The sequence below is a fragment of the Sapajus apella genome, unplaced genomic scaffold (assembly GCF_009761245.1).
Source record: "Sapajus apella isolate SASKATOON/1434 unplaced genomic scaffold, GSC_monkey_1.0 scaffold198, whole genome shotgun sequence".
In the NCBI taxonomy this organism is placed as follows: domain Eukaryota; kingdom Metazoa; phylum Chordata; class Mammalia; order Primates; family Cebidae; genus Sapajus; species Sapajus apella.
In genome coordinates, this window is record NW_022437138.1 from 693,817 (window position 1) to 715,640 (window position 21,824).

Consider the following 21,824-nt stretch of genomic DNA (forward strand, 5'->3'; position numbering starts at 1 on the left):
GGCCTGAGCCTCTGGGCTTTGACTCTCCAGCTTTCTGCCATATACACCCAGCCACAGCCCAGAGGCCACTAGAGCAGGGGTCCCAACTAATGCCTCTGTTCTGTTGGGAGAGCCCCAGTTGGTGCCCACTTGCTCACCCTGCACAAGTCAAGCTGGGCCAGCTCCTCATCACTGGGGCCTGGACCTGGATGTGAGCTCAAAGGCTACAGTGGGGGATGGAAGTGGGGAGGTGATGGGTGTGCAGGGTGTAGTGCTCAAATGCCTAGTCCAGGGTTTGGGTTCCATACTGGGAATGGCAGGGGCATCAAGGGTTCCTGTAGCTCTTCAGAGAGCCCGCAGGGTGGGCAGGTGACAGACGGTGTCCACGAGGGCATGGACTCAGGGGCGCCTGCGACCTCCAAGAGCGTCCCGGCTGGCAGGGAGCCGCGCAGTCCCCGAAGGCCGCGAGGTCAGAAAGCACTCAGACGCCCGCGCAGCCCTAAGCTTTGGCGCAGCCCCGGGGGCGGAGCGCCAGGAGTCTGCATCCTCCGAGCGACAGTGCGCTCATCCAACGGGATCCCGGCATGCGGTGCGCCGCCCCGCCCCTCGCCGCACGGCCCAATGGTGAGCGCGCCGGCTGCGGGCGGGGCGGGGACTGGGCTGGCGGCTGTGGTGCGCGGGCGCGGCACCCGGAAGTCGGCGGCGGCGGAGGCGGTGAGTGCGCGGCTGGCTGCCGGGGCTGGCGGACTCAGCTCCTGGCCGGGCCAGCCTGGGCTCAGGGGCATCGGGCTCCGGGCTCTGGGTGCGCGGACGGGGCCAGGCTGCTTGAGGGTGGATGGGTTGGCCGCACCTCCTCGCCCAGCCTCAGTTTCCCCTCTCTGAGGTATGGAATAGAGTCAAGCGGCTGGGTCAGGGGCGACCACGTCGATCCCGGCCGACGAAAATGCCCCGCGCGTTACTAGAAGGCGTTTTTAATAATCTCCGCTGGCATGGGGTGCGAGGGACTCTGGCAGCTTGGACCAGACTCGCTGCGAGGAGGCTGAGACTGGCAGGGCTGGGAGCTGCGTGGTACCTGGAGGGTGGGTGGGCTGCGGCCTTGGCCAGCATCAGGGACAGCTCTGGCGCCCTGAGACACGCTGTCCCCTACCTGCGGCTTGCTGCAGGCCAGCAGGGTGACAGCTAATGTGGGTGTAAGTAGATAGCAAGTGCTGGGTCATCCCTGTGACTTGATGCGGCCTTCCTGGGGTGGATTGGGTAGTTGGATCCCCCCACCCCCACATCCAGAGCATCAGCAGTAGGGGGTGGCAGGGCTGCACTCAGGCCGGTCCTTGCCCCACTGCTGGGCTTTGCAGTAGCCTGGGCTTTGCCCGTTTTTCTCTAGGGAAGTGGGCACAGAAGGCTATTTGCTGAGACCCTCCACATTCCCTGCCCGCAGCACCTCTCCTTTGCTCCCTTGGCTTCCTGCTGGGCCACAAGCTTTAGAGTGAACCATCTGCCCTTGCACAAGTCCCTGGGCCTCAGGCCCCCTTCCTCTTCCGGAATGTCACATGCCCTGCACTGGCCAGGCCTGTCTGCACTGACCAGGCCTCTCGTGTGGCTCCAGACCTGTTGACCACTGTTTTGCTGCCACTCTGGGTGCAGAGCCCTTCCATGAGGCAGATATGACGGCAGCTGTGAGGGGTAGCTGAGTAGCTCTTTGGAAGGCTTTCTCACGCTAGCTCATTTGCCTTTGGGCAGCGTTTTGAAGCAAGCATTCGTTGATCCAATCCTGCTCACACAAGGAAAACTCAGGCTAAGGGGGTAGATGTTCCCAAGGTCATTCAGAGCAGGGGCCAGCTCCCAGTGCCTCTGCTACTCCTGGGCCACTCTCCTAGGAGTCTTCCTGCATCCGTGTCCTGTTGGGTGGGCTGGGGGCAGCTGGAGAGGGTGACTGTGTTGTCAGATGGACACGGCAGAGCCTCTTTTCCTCCCCCAAGGATCCTAGTGCTCTGGTGGTACAAGGTGGGGTGCTGTGGTGCCCCCACCCCTCGGGCCCCTACACAGCTTTGTGTTACTTGCGTGTCCTCAGACTGCAGTCCCCTCAGACCAAGCCCCTGCCTGCTGTGATGTGTGGTGGCCATAGCCTTTCCCTGAGCTAAGATGACCAGCTGTCAGCTCTGCCTTGGCTGCCTAGCCCCTTGTGCTTCGTTGGTGTCTTCACTTGTGGTCTGTTATGCTGATTACGTTTTGCAGTGTATGTAATCATGTGCAGTGTCCTGGGAACTTGATCTTGTGCCTGGCTTCTGCACTAGACAGTGAACTTGGAGGGTACCCTGGTGCCCATCCAAGAGTACTGCTTCTGTAAACATCCATGGAGAGATAAGGGGCTTCTCAGGGACCCCAGAAGGGGTCTGGAGAGAAACGGCCAGGACAGGGAGGCTGGGAAGACTTATCGAAGCAGGGCCATGCTTATCATTGACACTCCAGATGCGTGAGAAACAGGGCCCATCCTTTGGTGATGTGGCAGTCAGTACATGGCAGCAGCATGGCAGAGCCCGGCCTCTGTTGGCCCCTACCATAGGGATAGGCTCCCTGAAAAAACAAGGTCAACCCAGAAGGACTGAGCTGCCTTTTGAGGTTATCACAGCAGCTTTTTCCCCTTTTTCTCTTAACTTCGTTTTTAGATTGCAAAAATAGTTTATGCATGCTTAAAAATAAAAAAAGGCTGGCCTCCATCTCCTGGCAGCTGCTCCCATGGTGTACCTGCTGACATTTGGGGGCACATCCGTCAAAGTCTTCACTGCCATACTTACTTGAAGCGCTTGCCTTTACCCTCTTTGCAGGCATGGTAGGAATGCCCCTTTTTTTACTAACCACTCAGGCCACGGGGACTGCTGCGAGACTGGCCTGTCCCTGGCTTGTGGAGAAGCTGAGTGTTCCTGCCAGGGGGGCCTGAGGGTGGGGCCACCCTGTGTCCAGAGCTTTCTGTGTGCTCATGATGCCTCTTATTTGTGCTACTCCTTGGAACTGGGAAGAGACAGTGATCCTCTGGTGTGAGGCTGAAGTTATGCCCTGGAAGCAGTGTGAAGTTCTCCTGAGGAGAGAGTACCACTGTAGAAAATGTGTCATGATAAAATACCATTTAGGCTGGGCGCAGTGGCTCAGGCCTGTAATTCCAGCACTTTGGGAGGCCAAGGCGGGTGGATCATCTGAGGTCAGGGGTTCGAGACCAGCCTGGCCAACATGGTGAAACCCGGTCTCTGCTTAAAAAAATATGGTAATTAGCTGTGTGTGGTGGTGGGCGCCTGTAATCCCAGCTACTTGGGAAGTTGAGGCAGGAGAATCGCTTGAACCGGGGAGGTGGAGGTTGCAGTGAGCTGAGATTGTGCTACTGCACTCTAGTCTGGGCAACAAGAGCAAGACTCCATCTCAGAAAAAAAAATGCCATTTAATAGCCAAACAGACAGTGTAGATTGGTGAGCTCTTGCTGCGGAGGTGGGAGGAGAGCAGGGCATTGCAGTGGACTGGTCACTCAGAGGGTTTCCCGACGTTAGGGCTTTGTCCGCCAAGACTCCGGGAATAGCGACACTGTGTTCCCATGTGTGTTTACCTCCTCTTCTGGCAGCTACTGGGAGCCTGCGTCACATGTCTGTGTCTGCCTTGTCCTTTGAAAAGAGCAGCTCAAGCTTTTGAGCTCTGCCCCGGGGGCTGCCACAGCTGATAGGGTGGGGATTACAAGGGATGGGGATTGGGCTTCCAGCTGCTCAGCCCTGCTCACCAGCTCTTGTGGCCATTGAGGCCATTAAATGGGGGCAGCAGACTGTAGGGCTCAGTCGCCCTCTGTTCAGAGACTCACCACGTGCAGCCCTGATAGAGACTGACTTGATGGCCACCCTCCCAAGTGTCTAGGCCCCCTTAGCCCTGTGGTACAAATACCTTGCCTTTCCCTTGTGTGCCCTCCTGCCTGTCACCACTGCTTTCTGTTTCTCACACCTCCCCTCTGCCCACGTGCTATTTTTGCTTTTTCAGTTGTCCAAGGGAAGTGCTTCCACCCAGAGTGTGTGTGTCCCATCACCTGTGGCCCCCAGGGTCTCCAGATGTGGCGTTGCTGTGACACCCAGCTGCACCCCATCCTGTGCGGAGCTGTCTTGCACTGGGGCTGATTGGGTCTTATCTTGCTTTTTGTAAACAAGTGACTCTTGGGTTCTTCCCTTTCCTTCCCTCACTTCCCCACCCACAGAAAAGTCCCAGCCCCACTAGGGAAGGAGGGCAGGATCTGTGCATTTTCTTTTATTTTTCTTTTTGAGACAGAGTCTTGCTTTATTGCCTCACAAGGCTGAGGCAGGAGAATCAACTGAACCTGGGATTATACGCATGAGCCATCGTGCCCGGCCAAGTTTTGGACTTTTACTAAATTTGTTACTAAATATTTTTTTCTTTTCTTTTCTTTTTTTTTTAAGGAGTTTCGCTCTTACTGCCCAGGCTGGAGTACGGTGGCATGATCTCGGCTTACTGCAAACTCTGCCTTCCAAGTTTAAGTGATTCTCCTGCCTCATCCTCCTGAGCAGCTGGGATTACAAGCGTGTGCCACCATACCTGGCTAATTTTTGTATTCTTAGTTGATATGGGGTTTCACCACATTGGCCAGGCTAGTCTCAAACTCCTGACCTCAGGTGATCTGCCCTCCTCAGCCTCCCAAAATGCTGGGATTACAGCCCTGAGCCACCCCAGTCAGCCAAATATTTTATTCTTTTTAATGCTCTTTAAGTGGAGTTGTTTCTTAATTTCATTTTGCAATGTTCATTGTGTTCTTTTTTTTTTTTTGAGAGGGACTTTTACTCTTGTTGCCCAGGCTGTGGTACAGTGGTGCATTCCCAGCTCACTGCAACCTCTGCCTCCTGGGTTCAAGCGATTCTCCTGCCTCAGCCTCTTCAGTAGCTGGGATTACAGGCATGCACCACCACACCCTGCTAATTTTTGTATTTTTAGTAGAGACGAAGTTTTGCCACATTGGCCAGGCTGGTCTTGAACTCCTGGCCTCAAGTGATCTGCCCACCTTGGCCTCCCAAAATGTTGGGATTACTGTCGTGAGCCACCATGCCTGGCCAGTGCACTTTCTTTTGAGGGTGGACCTTACTGTTCCCCGCCAGGAAGCATGCCTACTAAATGTGCACACTCAGTGTCTGGCATGACGGATTGTGCAAAGTGAACCCAGCCACACAGCTACCACCCGTATCACACGTGAAACTACCACCAGGCCCCAGACATCTCCCTCGTGTTCCGTAGTGGCCTCCTAGACCAGGTGGCCCTGCCCTGCCATCTCTGTACTCTGCATGAAAAACCAAGCAGAGTGCTGTCTTCTGCCTGGGACCTCCCCACTGCCTCAGGAATGGGGGCTTGTTCCTGTTCATCACCGTGGAAGGGCACAGGCTAGACTTTTCTTGCTGTGTCACTTGGGCACCTGCAGAGTGCCTGGCGTAGTGAGCAGGGGTTGGGGCATGACTTGATCCAGGTAGGGTTCAGAAGGTTCTTTGAATAGCCAAGAGGGAGACTTGCCCTTGACACCCGAGAATGCATTGGAACTAGGGTGACTACTGCAGCATCAGAGGCCTGGTGACACATGCAGGACCTTGAGGGGCTCATGTGACTAGGAGTCCAGTGTGTGGCTGAGGTGGGCCAGACTGGATGGCCAGCAGCCGCCAGGGAATGATTGGTGGTGCGTTTGGGACGCACGGGTCGTCCTCACCTCACAGCATTCACACAGGCAGACAGTGTGTCCGAGAGCTTCACCACTGTTGACAACCATGTAAGGTAGTCAAGAAAAAGGCGTTCTCATTTTGGGACAGGGAGGGCCTTCTTTGGCAAGACAGGGGACATGACCACTGTACAGTAACAATGGGAAAAGCCCGTGTAATATAAGACTGTTTCTGCTAGTCAGCATCAAAGGCAGAGCTGAAAGGCAGGGACAGGCACATGGCTGCCCGCATCACACTAGCTGCGCTAGGGGGTCAGTGAGACAAAGGCCTACCAGTCAGTACCCATGTTGGTGAATTGTAGGCAAGAACATACAAGCGGTCAACAGTCAGAAGATGCCCAGCCAGTGGGGGATGCCCATAAAACCCTAGTGGGAACATTTCCTGCACCACACACATCCTGGAGGTGGGTGAATGGCGTCACCTTCTGATGTCACATGTTAGTGGGAACTTGGCTGAGTCTGCTTGTCTAAAAGCGTTACCCTTGGATGGAGCAGTAATTCTGCCTCCTGGGTCTATCCTTGGAAGGTCCTCAGCTGTTCTCCCACTGCCGTAAAGAAATACCTGACACTGGGTCATTTATAAAGAAAGGTTGAATTGGCTCACGGTTGTGCAGCTTACAATCGTGCCAGCAAGCAGAGTAGGAACCAGCACTTCACATGGCCAGAGCAGGAGGAAGAGAGAGATGGGGGAGGGGCCCCATACTTAACCGGATCTTGTGAGAACTCTATCACTGTACGGTACCAAGGGGGGATGGTGCTAAACCTTCATGAGAATTCTGTCCCCATCATCCAGTCACTTCCCACCAGGCCCCACCCCCAACACTGGGAATTACAATTCAACATGAGATTTGGTGGGGACACAAATCTAAAGCATATCAGCCCATGTGCAGAGCATGTGCTAGGGATGGTTGCTTGATGGGACTAAAACACCAGCCAGAGCTGAGAGGCAGAGCAGCGGGAAAGCTGGGCAGGGATGAGCCACGGGACAGGGCCCTGGTGTAGACAGACCTGTATGGCCCGTCAGGGAGAATGGAGCCATGGGACCCTGGTGTGTTAACCCAACAGCATACGTGTGCATGCTCACATGTCTGTGCAGGCAGGCTAAGAACGCTCTGGCACCACAGGCAACCCTTGGCTGAGGCTTTTTTTTTCTGTTTCTTGAGACTCAAAGTCTTGCTTTGTCACCCAGGCAGAGGTGCAGTGGTGCTGTCATAGCTCACTGCAGCCTCAAACTCCTGGGCTCGAGCGATCCTCCTGCCTTAGCCTCTCAAGTAGCTGGGACTACAGATGCATGCCACCATGCTTGGCTAATTTTTATTATTATTTTATTTTACTTTACTTTTTTGAAACAGAGTCTCGTGCTGTCACCCAGGCTGGAGTGCAGTGGCACAATCTCTGCTCACTGCAACCTCCACCTCCTGGGTTTAAGCGATCCTCCTTCCTCAGCCTCCGGGGTAGCTGGGGTTACAGACCTGCGCTACCACGCCCAGCTAATTTTTGTATTTTTAGTAGAGACAGGGTTTCACCGTGTTGGCCAGGCTGGTCTTGAATTCCTGATCTCAAATGATCCACCCGCCTCAGCCTCCCAAAATGCTGGGATTACAGCCATAAGCTACCACGCTCGGCCTTATTTGATTATATTATTGATATTATATTGAGACAGGGTCTTGCTCTGCTGCCCAAGCTGGAGTGCAGTGACGTGATCATAATTCACTGCAGACTTGACCTTCCAGGCTCAAGCCATCCTCCCACCTCAGCCTCCCAAGAAGGTGGGAGGCACATGCCACTGCCCCCGGCTAATTGTTTTTATTTGCTTTTTGTAGAGACAGGGACTTGCTGTGTCCCAGGCTGGCCTTAAACTCCTGGCCTCAAACAGTCCTCCTGCCTCAGACTTCCAAAGTGCTGCGATGACAGGCGTTGAGTCCTGCCTGGATGGGGCCTTGGCCCGTCAAATGTTGTTGGAAATGTTTTCCACCAGAGTGTGCTCCTGGATGACCTGGGCGATGGGATTAACAACTGTGGGCCCCACAAGCCTCCAGAGCTGCCAGTTGTGGCAGCAGGAGACAGCCTTGGGCTGGGGCACAGAGAGGCAGAATAAAGTGGGTAGATGAGCAGGCAGCATGCGAGAGGGATCAGCGTTTCTTGGTGTGATTACAAACACTAGAGGAGGTGGTGCTGGTTGGTGTGTGGTGGGCCACTGGCATGGTCACATGCCTGATGCCTGTTGGCCTCCTCGGAAGGGGAGCTAGCAGCAGTGGGGTCTGGAACATGCAGGAGGGTGGCCTGGATTTTCCCCGTCACACTGAGGCCTGCCTGTTCCCTGCTGGGTCTTCCAGTTGAGGCCCTGTCAGCATGGTCCTCGTCCCCCTTGCTGCTTCTCCCCATGAGCCTCTGCAAGGTCACTGCCCGCCCTCCACCCCACCCACCTGCCTGTGTGGTGGGCGCTGAGTGCCAGGGAAGCAGATCCTTGCTGCCAGGCAGCAGGCCGTGTGCACATCCATCAGGGTGCCAGACCTTGTCCCGACATGGCCCTGGCCGGGGTCACTGCTGCTGCTGCTGCTGCTCTCTGCCTGTGGCTGTGGCCCATCTTTGGCTAGGCCTTCTGTCTGTATCGTTTTCTTGTCGTGCCTTTTTTAGATACCACATGGAGTGAGTTTTGGGGTTTGCCTCTTCTTAGAGAGAGAGAGTTTAGCGCATTTCCACTTGGCTCTTAGGACAGAGGCCCTGTTGGTTCCTCTGAGAAGCCAGGGGAGGAGCCCTAGGCTGGAGAGGGGATTCCAGAGGGTGGTGGATCTCAGAAGCAGAAGGTGGGCAGAGAGGATGGTGCATGCCGGGAGAGTTCTCGAAAGCATCATCAGCAGATGGGCCCGGAGTGCCTGGAAAGCTTCCGTCCTTCACAGACGGCGCCGTGTACTAAGAATAACCCATGCCAAGTCCAGGCTTTCTTCCCGTTTTGTGGAATTACCAGGTTATTAGACTAGGGGAACGTATGCTGGGATTCTGGGAAGACTTCCACCCGCGCTGGTATTCTTAGAGCATGGGAAGCTCTTGGCTGCAGTGTGAAGAGGGCTCTTTCTTTCCACTCATACCTCACAGACCCGCTAGCCAGGCTCAGGGGTGCCAAGGGACTCCAGGAGTGTGGGGGGATTTACTCCCCCGGAGAGGCCTGTGCTCTGTCCCTGCAGAGGCTGGCGGCATTTGCAGTCACACAGTGAGCTCACGGTGACTGTCCGCCTCTTACCTCCCTGGCAGTGTTAGCAGAGGCCACACCAGGTCCCAAGTGGTTTATTCCCAGGCCTCCCTGCACAGAGGCTGTGCATGTCCCCTGGGCATTCACTCTAGCTGGCTGGGCTGCAGGGAGGCTGGGTGCCTGGCCCGACTAGAGGTGGCATTCTACTGGGAGTGGTAAGTGTTGACTGTCACAAAGGCGACCTCTTTTCTTTTTTTTTTTTCTTTGAGACGGAGTTTCGCCCTTGTTACTCAGGCTGGAGTGCAATGGTGCGATCTCAGCTCACCGCAACCTCTGCCTCCTGGGTTCAAGCAATTCTCCTGCCTCAGCCTCCTGAGTAGCTGGGATTACAGGCACGCGCCACCATGCCCAGCTGATTTTTTGTATTTTTAGTAGAGACGAGGTTTCAACATGTTGACCAGGATGGTCTCGATCTCTTGACCTCGTGATCCACCTGCCTCGGCCTCCCAAAGTGCTGGGATTACAGGCGTGAGCCACCGCGCCCGGCCAAAGGCAACCTCTTTCATCACGTCGGTGTGAGAGGAGCTGGACTTTCCTGGGATACGGACGAGCCTCATGACACATATCCTTTCATCCCTTACGTGTCCGCCGGGTCCTCGTATGCTCCAGGAGGCAGCAGTGCAGGCCAGCTGCTCTCGTGACCAGAGCACCAGCACCTCACAGTCCGGTGCATGTCCCTCAGGGTACACCAGGGCTCTTATAAGCAGAGGGTTCCCATGTAAGCAGTTGCTTTTTTTTTTTTTTTTTTTGAGACAGTTTTGCTCTTGTTGCCCAGGCTGGAGTGCAATGGGACAAACTCCGCTCACTGCAACCTCCACCTCCTGGGTTCAAGCAATTCTCCTGCCTCAGTCTCCCCAATAGCTAGGATTATAGGTGCGCATCACCACGCCCGGTTAATTTTTGTATTTTTAGTAGAGATGGGGTTTCATCATGTTGGCCAGCTGGCCTCAAACTCCTGACCTCAGGTGATCCACTTGCCTTGCCTTCCCAAAGTGCTGGGATTACAGCTATGAGCTACTGCACCTGGCCAGCACTTGCTGTAAAAATTTTAAAAAGGATGTCACTTATACTAACCAGTCATAAGACTTCCTGAGGCAGGAGAAGAACTTTAGCCCACCGGTTTGAGAACAGCCTGGGCAACGTAGTGAGACCCCAGCTCTACCAAAAAATTTAAAAATTAGGCCAGGTGCAGTGGCTTACACCTGTAATCCCAGTACTTTGGGAGGTCCAGCTGGGTGAATCATGAGGTCAGGAGATCAAGACCATCCTGGCCAACATGGTGAAACCCTGTCTCTACTAAAAATACAAAATTAGCTGGGCATGGTGGCATGTGCCTGTAGTCCCAGCTACTCAGGAGGCTGAGGCGAGAGAATCACTTGAACCCAAAAGGCAGAGGCACCACTGCACTCCAGCCTGGGTGACAGAGCGAGACTCCGTCTCAGAAAGAAGAGAAAGGAAAAAAGTTAGTGAGTGTGCTGGTATGCACCCATAATCTTAGCTACTTGCGAGGCTGAATTGGGAGGATGGCTTGAGCCCAGGAGTTAGAGAAGGCAGAGTGGAAGTGACGTGCTTCCTGAAGTAGCTGTGAGAAGGACGCTTCTTTTCTTGTCCTGGTGCAGGATCCTCACCACCATGCCATGTTGTCCTGCTGCGCTGTGCTGGTGTCGTGGGCCGGTGGCAGGTCATTTGTCCCCCTCACAGGCTCTGCTTTCAGTCCTGGGGTGTGGCTCCTCTCGACTGCCGCCCACACGGCCTCCTGTTCTCAGTCTGGGCCACATATCTGGGCTTTTCCATCCCCATGGGCCTGGTGAGGCCTGGCCATATACCTGTGTCATGCCAATTGCTTTCAAGATGATGCCCCTTGTAGGACCACATGTCAGCACAGTGACCACCATGGCCGGGAGGAAGCTGGCTGCCCATCACCAACTTGCCCAGGGACCTCTTGCACCCTGGTGGGGATAGCAGACTCTGCTGTGGGAGAGCAGAAGGCAGCATGCTGGCTTCCAGGAGTGTCCACAGCGTGGCTGGGCAGAGCAGAGTTACAGATGAACAAATCTAGTGCTGAGGCCATCCTGGCTCTGTGAGGGGCTGTCAGGGCAGGGATGCAAGGTCCACGATGTCCACTTGACCCCAGCATCCCATATGTGCCTGGTTGGGGTGGCCACCTTACTCCTTCACCCCGAGTCCAACCTGCAGGTGCCCCTCCATGAGCCTCTCCAGGCTCACCTTGCCCATCCTCATCATGTGACCTGGGACTCTTAGTGGGTTGCGATCACAGCTGCAGAGCGCACAGCACAGGGAGGAGCTCCTCAGCATCATCGCCCGCCTGTGGTGTCCTCCCCAGCCTCCTTCAGGTTGGGGTTGGACCTGCCCTGAGAGCTGGGTTTTGCACTGCCTGCCCCACCCCCCCCCGTAACCTACTTCCCCAACTGCTATCCTGAGGCCAGGTTAGGGGATGCAGGGGAGTGAGCACTTTCTGCCTGGAGGGGATGGGCATGGCCATCTGACTGCTTCTGCAAGCCTGTTGGTTGTGTGCAGGCTGCCCTCAGGTTTCAGTCCCCTGGGGCAGGCAGAGTCTTGAGCAGGTTGCAGAGACTGGGCGTGGCTTCCTACAGGTATTCAGATGCCATTGGGTTGTAGCCTCTGAGGCCCAGGGCAAGACTGCTGGCTGGATCCCAGGCCCTCCTCCCTGCCTTTTCCTCCAGCTGCTCTCTGTGGTCTGGCTCTGGCCGCCTGGGCCTCAGGGCCAACCCTGCATGGCTTTGACCACTCTGTGGCCTTCTTGGACTGCAGAGGACATGCGGAGAGTTCATTGGGCTGGCCCAAGTGCCGAACCCAGGACAGGTGGGGACAGGCAGGGTGGGGCATCACCTGGAAAGCCAGGCACTTTTCTCCCTGGGACACCAATTCTCCTGTAGAGTTGGCCAGCTCGGGCACCCTTGAGGGTGAGCTCTGTGTGGCACAAGGGATGCCCTGAGGAGCCCAGCCTCACCTGGTGTGATGGGACATGTGTAAGTTGTGGGAAATGGTCCTGGCCGCCTGTGTGCCCACCTGCCCTGTGTCCAGGTCAAGATGTGGTGACCAAAAGGACAAGGACTATATCCATGGCTTCTTCCAGAGCCCCGCAAGTCAGCAGGCATGGGAGGGTGTTAGAATCCTGTAGTGCGCCTGTGTGGGGGCCATGCTGCACCTAGGGAACCTGCAGGGCTTGGCTCAGGGAGCACATAGGGGCCCAGGCAAACGCAAGGTCGCAGGTTAGGGGAGGTGAAGCTGGCAGGGGAAGGGGGAGACCTGCTGGCCAGAGCTGGGTCGGGGGCCGGTGGGCAGTGGGCCTGGCTCGAGCAGGGGGCGAGGGATTGGAGAGAAAGGCAGTTCCTGATGGTCCCCTCCCCAGGGGCTGGCTTTCCTCTGGTCCTTCCCTCCCAATGACCGCGTCTTCGTCGAGGCCACAGCCCTGGGCTCTGCGCCCACACCTCCAGTGCCAGGCTGCCCAGAGATCCGTTGATGGCCTTCCTTGGACCATGAAGCCCTCCCTGCCACTGGTGCCTGGAGGGCTGATCTGCTGCCTCAGTACCCTGGCCAGCTAGGATTTTAGGGTCCTGCAGCTGAACTGGAGGTGCCTTTCTGTGTAGCCTGTGGGTATCAACGGCCAGAACTGCCCTCGTTCATGGCCTTGCCAGCAGCTTGGCGTGCAGCCCAGGGAAGGCTGAGGTCAGCTGAAGCTAAGACCAATGGCCTTCTCTAACACTCCAGAGGAGCATGTCCCTGATGAGCAGGCCTTGGGCCCCAGGCCAGTGGGATTTCAGTAGGGACCGGCTGGCAGGGCTTTAGTGACTGCAGCCAGGGGTTCTCATGTGCAGGAAAGACCAGCTCCTCCAGAGTGAGCAGACTTGTGTCTTCTGGCCACGTGGTGAGTGCTGGGCCTACCCCATCAGTGGCACCTAGCAAGTGGACACCTGGGAGCACTGCCAAAGCTCAGTATGCTCCCCAGCTTCCTGCACTGCATTCAGGATGGTTCTGCCTCATCAGCTGCACCTGATCTGCTCTTAAACCCCCAGCTGAGCTTTAATGTGCAGTCACTGAAGCTTTCATTTCTAAAAGAACTTCCTAAGAGTTCCTTTTGGCCGGGCGCGCTGGCTCATGCCTATAATCCCAGCACTCTTTGGGAGGCCGAGGCAGGCAGATCACCCGAGATCAAGAGTTCAAGATCAGCCTGAACAACATGGAGAAACCCTGTCTCTACTGAAAATACAAAATTGGCTGGGCACGGTGGCTCACGCCTGTAATCCCTGCACTTTGGGAGGCCAAGGCGGTCAGATCATGAGGTCAGGAGATGGAGACCATCCTGGCCAACATGGTGAAACCCTGTCTCTACTGAAAATACAAAAATTAGCTGGACGTGATGGTGCATGCCTGCAATCATAGCTGCTTGAGAGGCTGAGGCAGGAGAATTGCTTGAACCTGGGGGGCGGAGGTTGCAGTGAGCTGAGATTGCCACAGCACTGCAGCCTGGTGACAGAGTGTGACTTCATCTCAAAAAAAAAAGAAAAATCAGCTGTGCATGGTGGTGTATGCCTGTAATCCCAGTTACTGGGGAGGCTGAGGCAGGAAAATTGCCTGAACCTGGGGAGGCGGAGGTTGCGATGAGCCAAGATCACGCCATTGCACTCCAGCCTGGGCAACAGAACAAAACTTGGTCTCAAAAAAAAAAAAAAGAGTTCCTTTTCCTGCTTTGTAAACCCAGTTTGCTCTTATCACTTCCTTTCCCCTGCAGATGTTTCTGAGCTGTTTTCTTTCTGCCATCAGAGCATGGTCAGTTGGTGATGTATGTGTGGGTATCTTTCTGCTGGTTCTTGCTCATGGTGCTTCTTTCATTATATAGTTCTTTCTTTTTTAATTTTATTTATTTATTTATTTATTTATTTTTGAGACGGAGTTTCGCTCTTGTTACCCAGGCTGGAGTGCAATGGCGCGATCTCGGCTCACCGCAACCTCTGCCTCCTGGGTTCAGGCAATTCTCCTGCCTCAGCCTCCTGAGTAGCTGGGATTATAGGCACGCACCACCATGCCCAGCTAATTTTTTGTAGTTTTAGTAGAGACGGGGTTTCACCATGTTGACCAGGATGGTCTCGATCTCTTGACCTCGTGATCCACCTGCCTCGGCCTCCCAAAGTGCTGGGATTACAGGCTTGAGCCACCGCGCCCGGCTTTTTTTATTTTTTTAAAGATGGGATTTCACCATGATGGCCAGGCTGGTCTTGAACTCCTGACCTCAGGTGATCCACCCACCTCGGCCTCCCAAAGTGCTAGGATTACAGGCGTGAGCCACCACGCTTGGCCTTATTATGTGGTTCTTTCTGACTGTGGACTGCTTCTTGTCTTTCAAAAATGATTTTGAGACTTCTTTGGCCACAGGGGCACTACCAGTGCTGGAGCCCCTTAAACCTGTGCTTGGCTTGCAGGTCCTCGTACCCCCAGTGTGGACCTGGACAACTGGCCATGCCCCAGCTTCTCAGGACCTTCCCCTCACTTTTGTGCAATGTCTCCGTGATCCCTGGGGGTGGCTACTGCTGTAGGTCATCTCTCCCTGAGTGTTGCTCTTTGGAGTCCCAGCCTAACTTAGGGGAGAGTCTCCTGTTAGGTTCCCCATCTTGTGGGGATGGCTGGGACTTGTCTTCTGTCTCCCTCACCCCTGAGGCCACCAGAGCACGAGCCCCAGTGTGTCCAGGGGGCAAACAGTCTGAGGCAGGATTGGCCATTGTGTTCTTCTGCCTTCTGTGGGCCATGCTCTCTGAGGTGTTGGCCATATCCTACAGGAGCTCATCAGCTCCTGCAATTTTTAAGATGTCTTCATATATATGTATATATATATATTTTTTTAAGACGGAATTTCTCTCTTGTTGCCCGGGCTGGAGTGCAATGGCACAGTCTCGGCTCACTGCAACCTCCACCTCCTAGATTCAAGCCATCCTTCAGCCTTAGCCTCCCGAGTAGCTGTGATTACAGGTGCCCACCACCATGCCTGGATAATTTCTGTATTTTTTGTAGAGACAGGGTTTCACCATGTTGGTCGGGCTGTTCTCGAACTCCTGACCTCAGGTGATCTGCCCGCTTCAGCCTCCCAAAGTGCTGGGATTGCAGGTGTGAACTACCATGTCTGGCCAATGTCTTCATATTTTATTGAGCATCTTGGGTTGTTTTTACCAAGAGGATTGGCCCTAGTAGCCTGCCAACCCTTGGGTGATAGTCCCCTGTGGGCACTGCCAGGTCACCCAGGGAGGGGACCCAGCCCAATTCCGGCCCCCCAGTCCCCTTCCCACAGGGCGCCCCTGCACCAACACACCCTTTAGTTCCCCATCCTATGCAGAGCAGTGGCCAGCACACCGTCTCAAATGGCTGCACATCCCCCAACACCCAGTGCATCTGCAGGTGGCAACACCTCACCTGCACACCCACCAGCTCCTCACTGAAGCAGATGGTCCCCAGTGGCCATCCCTGATGCCCATGCCTGTGGAAGCATGTACACTGAGCCCTCTTCACCTCCCTTCCTACTCATTAGACTTTTCTTGGAGGAATCTTTTTGCCTCTCTTCAGTATTTGAACAGCTTCTTGGCTGTCCCATGTCCCAGCTATGGGCACTGGCTCTGCCCTGGAGCCATGTCACTAAATCACTGCACACATGTACATTTCAGGGAACTTGGGTGTCACCCTGGGTGGCCTCAGGATCTAATCTCAGTCCGCCACTCATTTGCATTTCGGAAAACTGGCTGCTGGGTCCCAGAGGTCCCTGGGTGGGGACGAGGTGTGTGCTAAGTGTGTAGTCACCCATCGTGTCCCTGCCACGTGTTCATGCCAACTGCTGTGGGTGCGTTGGGCCCTCGGGTCCTGTGGGATGGTGAGTGTGTGTGCTGAGCGGGGCCTGTAGGGCTGGCATCCCAGGTGAGTGAGCTGTGCTATCCTGCCTGGCAGGCTGCCGGTGGAGGAGGGCTGCCTTCATTGGTGGCATGTGGGGGCGGGGTCTGGAAGTAAAAACATACACAGTGGTCCATTTCCAAAACAAAATGTCTTAAATGGGCTTAGGTGAGCAAACTACAGAAGAAACAGGATCTACTAGGCCCCTGCTTGGATAGCCGATGCGTGCTTATCGGCCTTCCTCTTTCCCCCATTTCCCCCCATGTAGTTGCCTTCACCCAAACCAAAGAAGTTTAGTTTAAGATGAAAGTCTACTAGCCTGCAAAGTAGCTCGGTTTGTCTTTTTGTATCAGCCTACCCTGCTACTTAGGTGGTAAGTTAAATACTTAAAAAGCCCTTGAGCTAACTAGGATTGCAGTGCACTGTGGGCTGCAACAAAATACAGCAAAACAAACCTGAAAAAGAAACACCTGAAGCCCCTTACCAACAACCAATAGGTGACGTCCGGGAAGACTGTGACCCCGTAGTACTCAGCCTGTGAGGACCCAGGGAGGGACCTGCGCATTAGGGGATAAATTGCTTATTAAAACTGGGTGTGCCTGCCTGTCAGACACCTGATCTTGCAAGAATGTCATTAAAAGTCTCTCTCTTCTCTGAGCCTCTGAGTCCATTCTTTAGTCTTGGATGGGTAAGTTTGTTTTTCACAATGTGGCTCCTGCCTTCGCTGCTGCTGACCCCTGGGTCCCACTCAGCACCCCAGCTTGGTGTGTCCAGGCCCCAAGAGTGCCACGGTGCTGAGGGGATGCTTCTGTTCAGGGCTGGTGTTCAGATGTGGGAGGTAGTTCTGGCCCAGGCCCCTGAGCCTTGCAGGTGGTGGAGAGAGTCTGGCCAGTGCCGATGAGCATGTGGGTTTGGGAGGTGTTTGTGTGGCACAGGCCAGCGGTATGGTATCCAGCGTGCAGTTCCCCCACAGCCGGCAAGCGCTGCAGGCAACACAGAGGTGGTTTTGTTCCAGCTTGCTGCAGGATTGGAGGGCGGCCCTGCTGTCTGCCATCCACTCAACTCAGCGTTTTCCTTTTTCCCGCAGACCTTGCGACCCGTGCGAGCAGAGCCGCCCTGCACCACCATGTGCATCATCTTCTTTAAGTTTGATCCTCGCCCTGTTTCAAAAAATGCATACAGGTAACCCCCTCGCTCTGCGTCTGCCGCGCCATGCAGGGTCCCAGGTGCCCAGCCAGTTCTCACGCCACTGGGCTGCTGAATGTGGGAAGGTATGTGGGCCAGGCTGGGGCTGCACAAGCCTGGCACTGCCCTCCGGGACAGGGTCACTCAGTGTGGGATGCTGTCAGAATTCCTCTCGGGGCAGGGACTCTAGTTGATGTATAAAGATGTGAAGACTCAGCCACAGAAGGTGTTGGGTACCAGCCCCAGCCCCGTACATGGGTGTCCTTAGTCCTGGCGTGACGAGAAATTGAGGAAAGGAAATAAAGACGGAGACACAAGAGTAGAATATACCGTCTAGGCCCCTAGCTTTGGGCTCCAAACACTTTTATTATGTGCATAATCTCATTGATCTTATGGGCATGGAAGGAGAGGGTCAAGGAATTGGGTAAGATAGCCTGCGGGGAGAACACTTGAGATCCTTCTAAGACATGCTAAACTAATGCTCTGAGCATTTAACAGCACCTGAGATCCTTCTAAGACATGCTAAACTCATGCTCTGAGCATTTAACGGCACCTGAGATCCTTCTAAGACATGCTAAACTCATGCTCTGAGCATTTAACAGCACCTGAGATCCTTCTAAGACATGCTAAACTCATGCTCAGCATTTAACAGCACCTGAGATCCTTCTAAGACATGCTAAACTAGTACTCTGAGTTTATCACGGATTGTTATCTAGGTGCAGCTGCATCAGAAGCACAACGGATGAGGAGTCACCCAGTCTGACCACTCCCAAAGCATCAAGGGGCTTTTATCTCCTGAGCTTTGGGGACATAGAGCAATTAAAATCTTGACATAGTCACATGTTCGCAGAACCTAGGCAGAGCCTGAGGTGTTCCCTGATCTCTACCCTGCAAGGCTTTTCTCCTTGCCAGCTCCCATCTGCAAAGACCCTCCCGGATCTTGTGAGCAGAGGTCGCCTCCCTTCTCGGAGATCTTTGCATAAGCCCTCGTTCTGAGGCCCTCTTGGCAGTCTCCATGTTGAGAAGGCATTCGTGGGACCAGAGCAGTATCGCCTGCCCTGAAACCACCCCGAGGTGTTCCCCGGGGTTACTGTGCCCTCGGATGGTCTTTACCTTAGGCCTCCTGTAGCTGCTTGATTTCTAATTAACTGCACCAGTAATATAGTTTAGTTTGGTATATAAACTTCAGTGTACTCTGAGACAAGCAAGCTTAGAATTATTTAGCTAGAATTAATATAGGTCTCCTCTTGGCCGTCTTGACCCGCAGAAGGCAGCTGTGCAGGTAGGACAGAAGAGTGTCGTGTCCAGGTGGGCTGCAGTTCTATGGGCTTTAGGTGGGGGTCGGGCAGCAGAACTGGGGCAACAGTGTCAGCAAGAGCCAGCTTGGGCTGGCAGGTCACAGGTGCTGGTGAGAAGTTGAGGTGGCAGCCAGCCTGAGGTCTGTATATGAGTCCTGAGCTGAGGAAGAAGAGGAGGAGAGGATGCTGGGGACCAGCCAGAAGAGACAGAAAGCCAAGGCCAGGATCCACCCCTGACCCTGAACTGAGGATGGCCACACCTCCATTCCCCAGAACACCCCAGCATTTATTCACATGGAGAATGAGGCAGAGATGTAACCCACACCCAAAATGAAACTTGAAACTACTCTCTAATGGAATTGCTCGGGAAGATTTCATCATTTTAAAATCTATATTTTGATTTGAACCATTTCAAGAGGGTCTCAGATTTGACTCACCGCAAAGTTGCGTAGACACCATGCTGCCTGACTTCAAGACTGAATGAAGTCATTTCCTGCCAGGGAATAGGGAAGGAGGTATGTCTGGGGTTTTTCCTTTTTGCAATTTGGTGATGGCAGGGCCAGGCCAGGGTCCAGGCGGCAGACAGCATGCTGCAGGGCAAGTGGAAGTAATGTTAAGAACTATTGACTGCCACAGGGGCTGGAGTCGTGTGGGGGTGGGTCATGAGTGAGCAGAACTCTAAAGAATGTAGGAATAAGGTGAGGAACAGCCACTGTCCCCAGGGCTGAGCTGGGGTGCCCAGGGCAGAGCTCCCTCTTCCACCCCCAGCTAAGATCCAGACCTTGCTGGAGAGGGCACACCATGGCCATCTGGATGTCTTGGAAGTCTCTGGGGTGCCACGCTGGCAAGGTTTCCTGGAAATTTGCCTTCTAGAGTGCCTGGTAGCTGTCACAGGGTGGCTGCTAGGGGAAGGTGCTGACTGATGGCTGCTGCTGTTGTGCCCTGAAGAGCTGGGAAAGCCTCACTTGTTGCAGAAGCCTCCTGAGAAAGGATGCAGGAGCCGGGAAAGAAGCCTTCCTCCTCCAGTATCTCTCCAGCGCCCTCTTCTGACAAAACGTAACGTGGAACCAGCCGATGTTCAGCCCCATTATCACAGAGCAGGTGATGCAGGGTGAATTTGGAGCTGAGCAGATGCAATATATCCGTAACTGTCACGGTCTAGCCTTTGGCTCCTCAGCTTTCCTACACACCCTTCTATGCTCACTTAAACTCGCATGTGCCAGCCAAGCAACTGTATTTCTATCTGACTAGCAAAGAAGTTCCCAAATAAAGAGACATAGCCCAATGGCCCCTGAAGCTGTCACTGGCTGTGTTCCATTACTTCCAGATTTAGCCACAGCCTCACTTGATACTGTGTTTCCAGAGTTACCTCTGACCACCTGCACATAGAGTAAAATCGAGGAGAAGGAAGAAGACAACAGTGAGCATACACAGCACACCCACAGGCAGCAGAAAGGAGCTGCGCACCAGTGTTCTCGCTCCTGGGCACGCACCAGGCTGTGGCTGGGCCCTGGCTTCCTTCTGCTGCACTCAGCCAGAACCTCTGCTGCTCTCGGTTGCATACCTGGGGGATGGCCTGAGGCTTGGTTTTCGTTGCTGTGGTTTTCCACCAGCCAATCCCCTCGGGCCTGGGAGCTGGGACTCAGCGGCTCATCCACACAGCAGCTCTGCCTGCCTGGACATCGCTGGGAGAGGCTCTGCTTCCACTGACTCTAGCCAGCAGGGCCACACCCCAGGCCTCCACGTTCACCAGCTGGGCCTCACAGCACCTCCCAGGTCACCCTGACCTCAGGTCAGCCCGAGCCCCTGGGACTCTCCTTCACTCACTGTTTCCCTCCTGCCACTTCCTTGGCCACAGTCAGCTAACTGGGAAACAGGCAAGAGTAACCCAGGGTGAAAACTGCCAGGCCTTGTCCCTAGGGTGCACACACTGTGGCTGTCACAGCTGGTGCTCAGGGAAGTGGGAGGACAGTCCCTTTGAGTCCATTCCCAGGAGGCAGAGCCAGTGAGAGGACAGAACCCAGGCCTGGGCTGTCCACCATCACAGGGCGTTGTGAGCTAAACCATGTCTCCTGCAAATGCCCATCTTGAAGTCCTAACTGCTGGTACCTAAGAATGTCACTGCATTTAGAGGCGGAGGCTTTAAAGAAGTGATTAAGGATGGCTGAGTGCGGCGGCTCATGCCTTTAATCCCTGCACTTCGGGAGGCTGAGGCAGGAGGATTGCTTGAAGCCAGAAGTTCAAGGCTGCCTGAGCTATGATCACGCCACTGCACTCCAGCCTGAGTGACAGAGCTAGACAATGAGTCTTAAAAAAAACGATTAAGGCAAAATAAAGTCAGGTGGGTATGCTCTAATCAATATGATGAGTGACGCGGATACACACAGGGGAAGCTAGTGTGTGTACAGAAATAGAGGCAGTCCTCTGCATACCAAGAAGCCCTCAGAAGGAGCCAGCTCTACTGATGCTTTGATCTCGGACCTCCAGTCTCCAATGCTGTGAGACGTTAGTGTCTGTTGTTGCCACCGCCTACTTTGTGGTGCTTGGTTATGGCAGCTCTAGGAAATTAGCAATCGGGAGAGCTGGCCGGCTCCGTGTGGGTTTCAGGGTGGCTTCCTGCAGGCTGCCAAGGAGACTCGACCCGCCCCGGGTGCTTGCATCTCTGGGGAGGAAGCTTGACAGCCAGCCTGCAGGTGCCGGTCAGTGCCACCCAGCTCCCTGAGTGGAGAAGAGGAGGGTTGACATGGCCTCTCGTGCTTTCACTCAGAGCCCGTGTGTCACTGCCGGGACCCGCCCTGTGTGTCCTGCCATTCAGTTGGCCTCGGCATTTCTCTCTGGACTATTTTCCGAAGGCCTAAGCCAGGGATGAGGTATGCCACCTCCGGGTGACTGAGCAAATGTGCACTGTGTTTTCCTGACTTCGTGGGAGGGTGTGAGGCACCTCTGTTGGCTGCTTCTGCTCTAGCTGTGGGGTGCCCAGCTGGGGGAAGGGCACGCTGCAGGCTGGGGCACAGGGGCTTCTGCAGAGCCCCTGCCAGCACTTCTGCAGCACTTCGGGAGGCCTTGTGCAGGTACCCAGCTAGGCTGGGCTGGGCTCCTCACCTGTGGACTGGGGTATAAAGTAGGGTGCTTTAAGCCACTCTGCTTTTATTATTATTATTATTTTATTTTATTTTTATTTTTTTGAGACGGAGTTTCACTCTTGTTACCCAGGCTGGAGTGCAATGGCGCGATCTCGGCTCACCGCAACCTCCGCCTCCTGGGTTCAGGCAATTCTCCTGCCTCAGCCTCCTGAGTAGCTGGGATTACAGGCACGCGCCACCATGCCCAGCTAATGTTTTGTATTTTTAGTAGAGACAGGGTTTCACCATGTTGACCAGGATGGTCTCGATCTCTTGACCTCGTGATCCACCCGCCTCGGCCTCCCAAAGTGCTGGGATTACAGGCTTGAGCCACCGCGCCCGGC

The 21,824-nt window shown here is 54.7% G+C and overlaps 1 protein-coding gene across 15 annotated transcripts in view; it reads left to right on the forward strand.

Annotated features, from left to right (window-relative positions):
- The first annotated feature begins 630 nt into the window (after positions 1 to 630).
- The window catches only part of TANGO2 (transport and golgi organization 2 homolog), a 45,651-nt gene continuing 24,457 nt past the window's right edge, over positions 631 to 21,824 (forward strand). For 7 of the 15 annotated variants that reach the window (XM_032269791.1, XM_032269794.1, XM_032269783.1 and 4 more), the window contains exons 1-2: positions 765 to 862; positions 16,963 to 17,057. In XM_032269791.1, coding sequence (XP_032125682.1) covers positions 815 to 862; positions 16,963 to 17,057 — 143 coding nt within the window. In that variant the 5' untranslated portion in view covers positions 765 to 814. The other 8 variants (XM_032269790.1, XM_032269793.1, XM_032269786.1 and 5 more) reach the window with 6 other exon arrangements.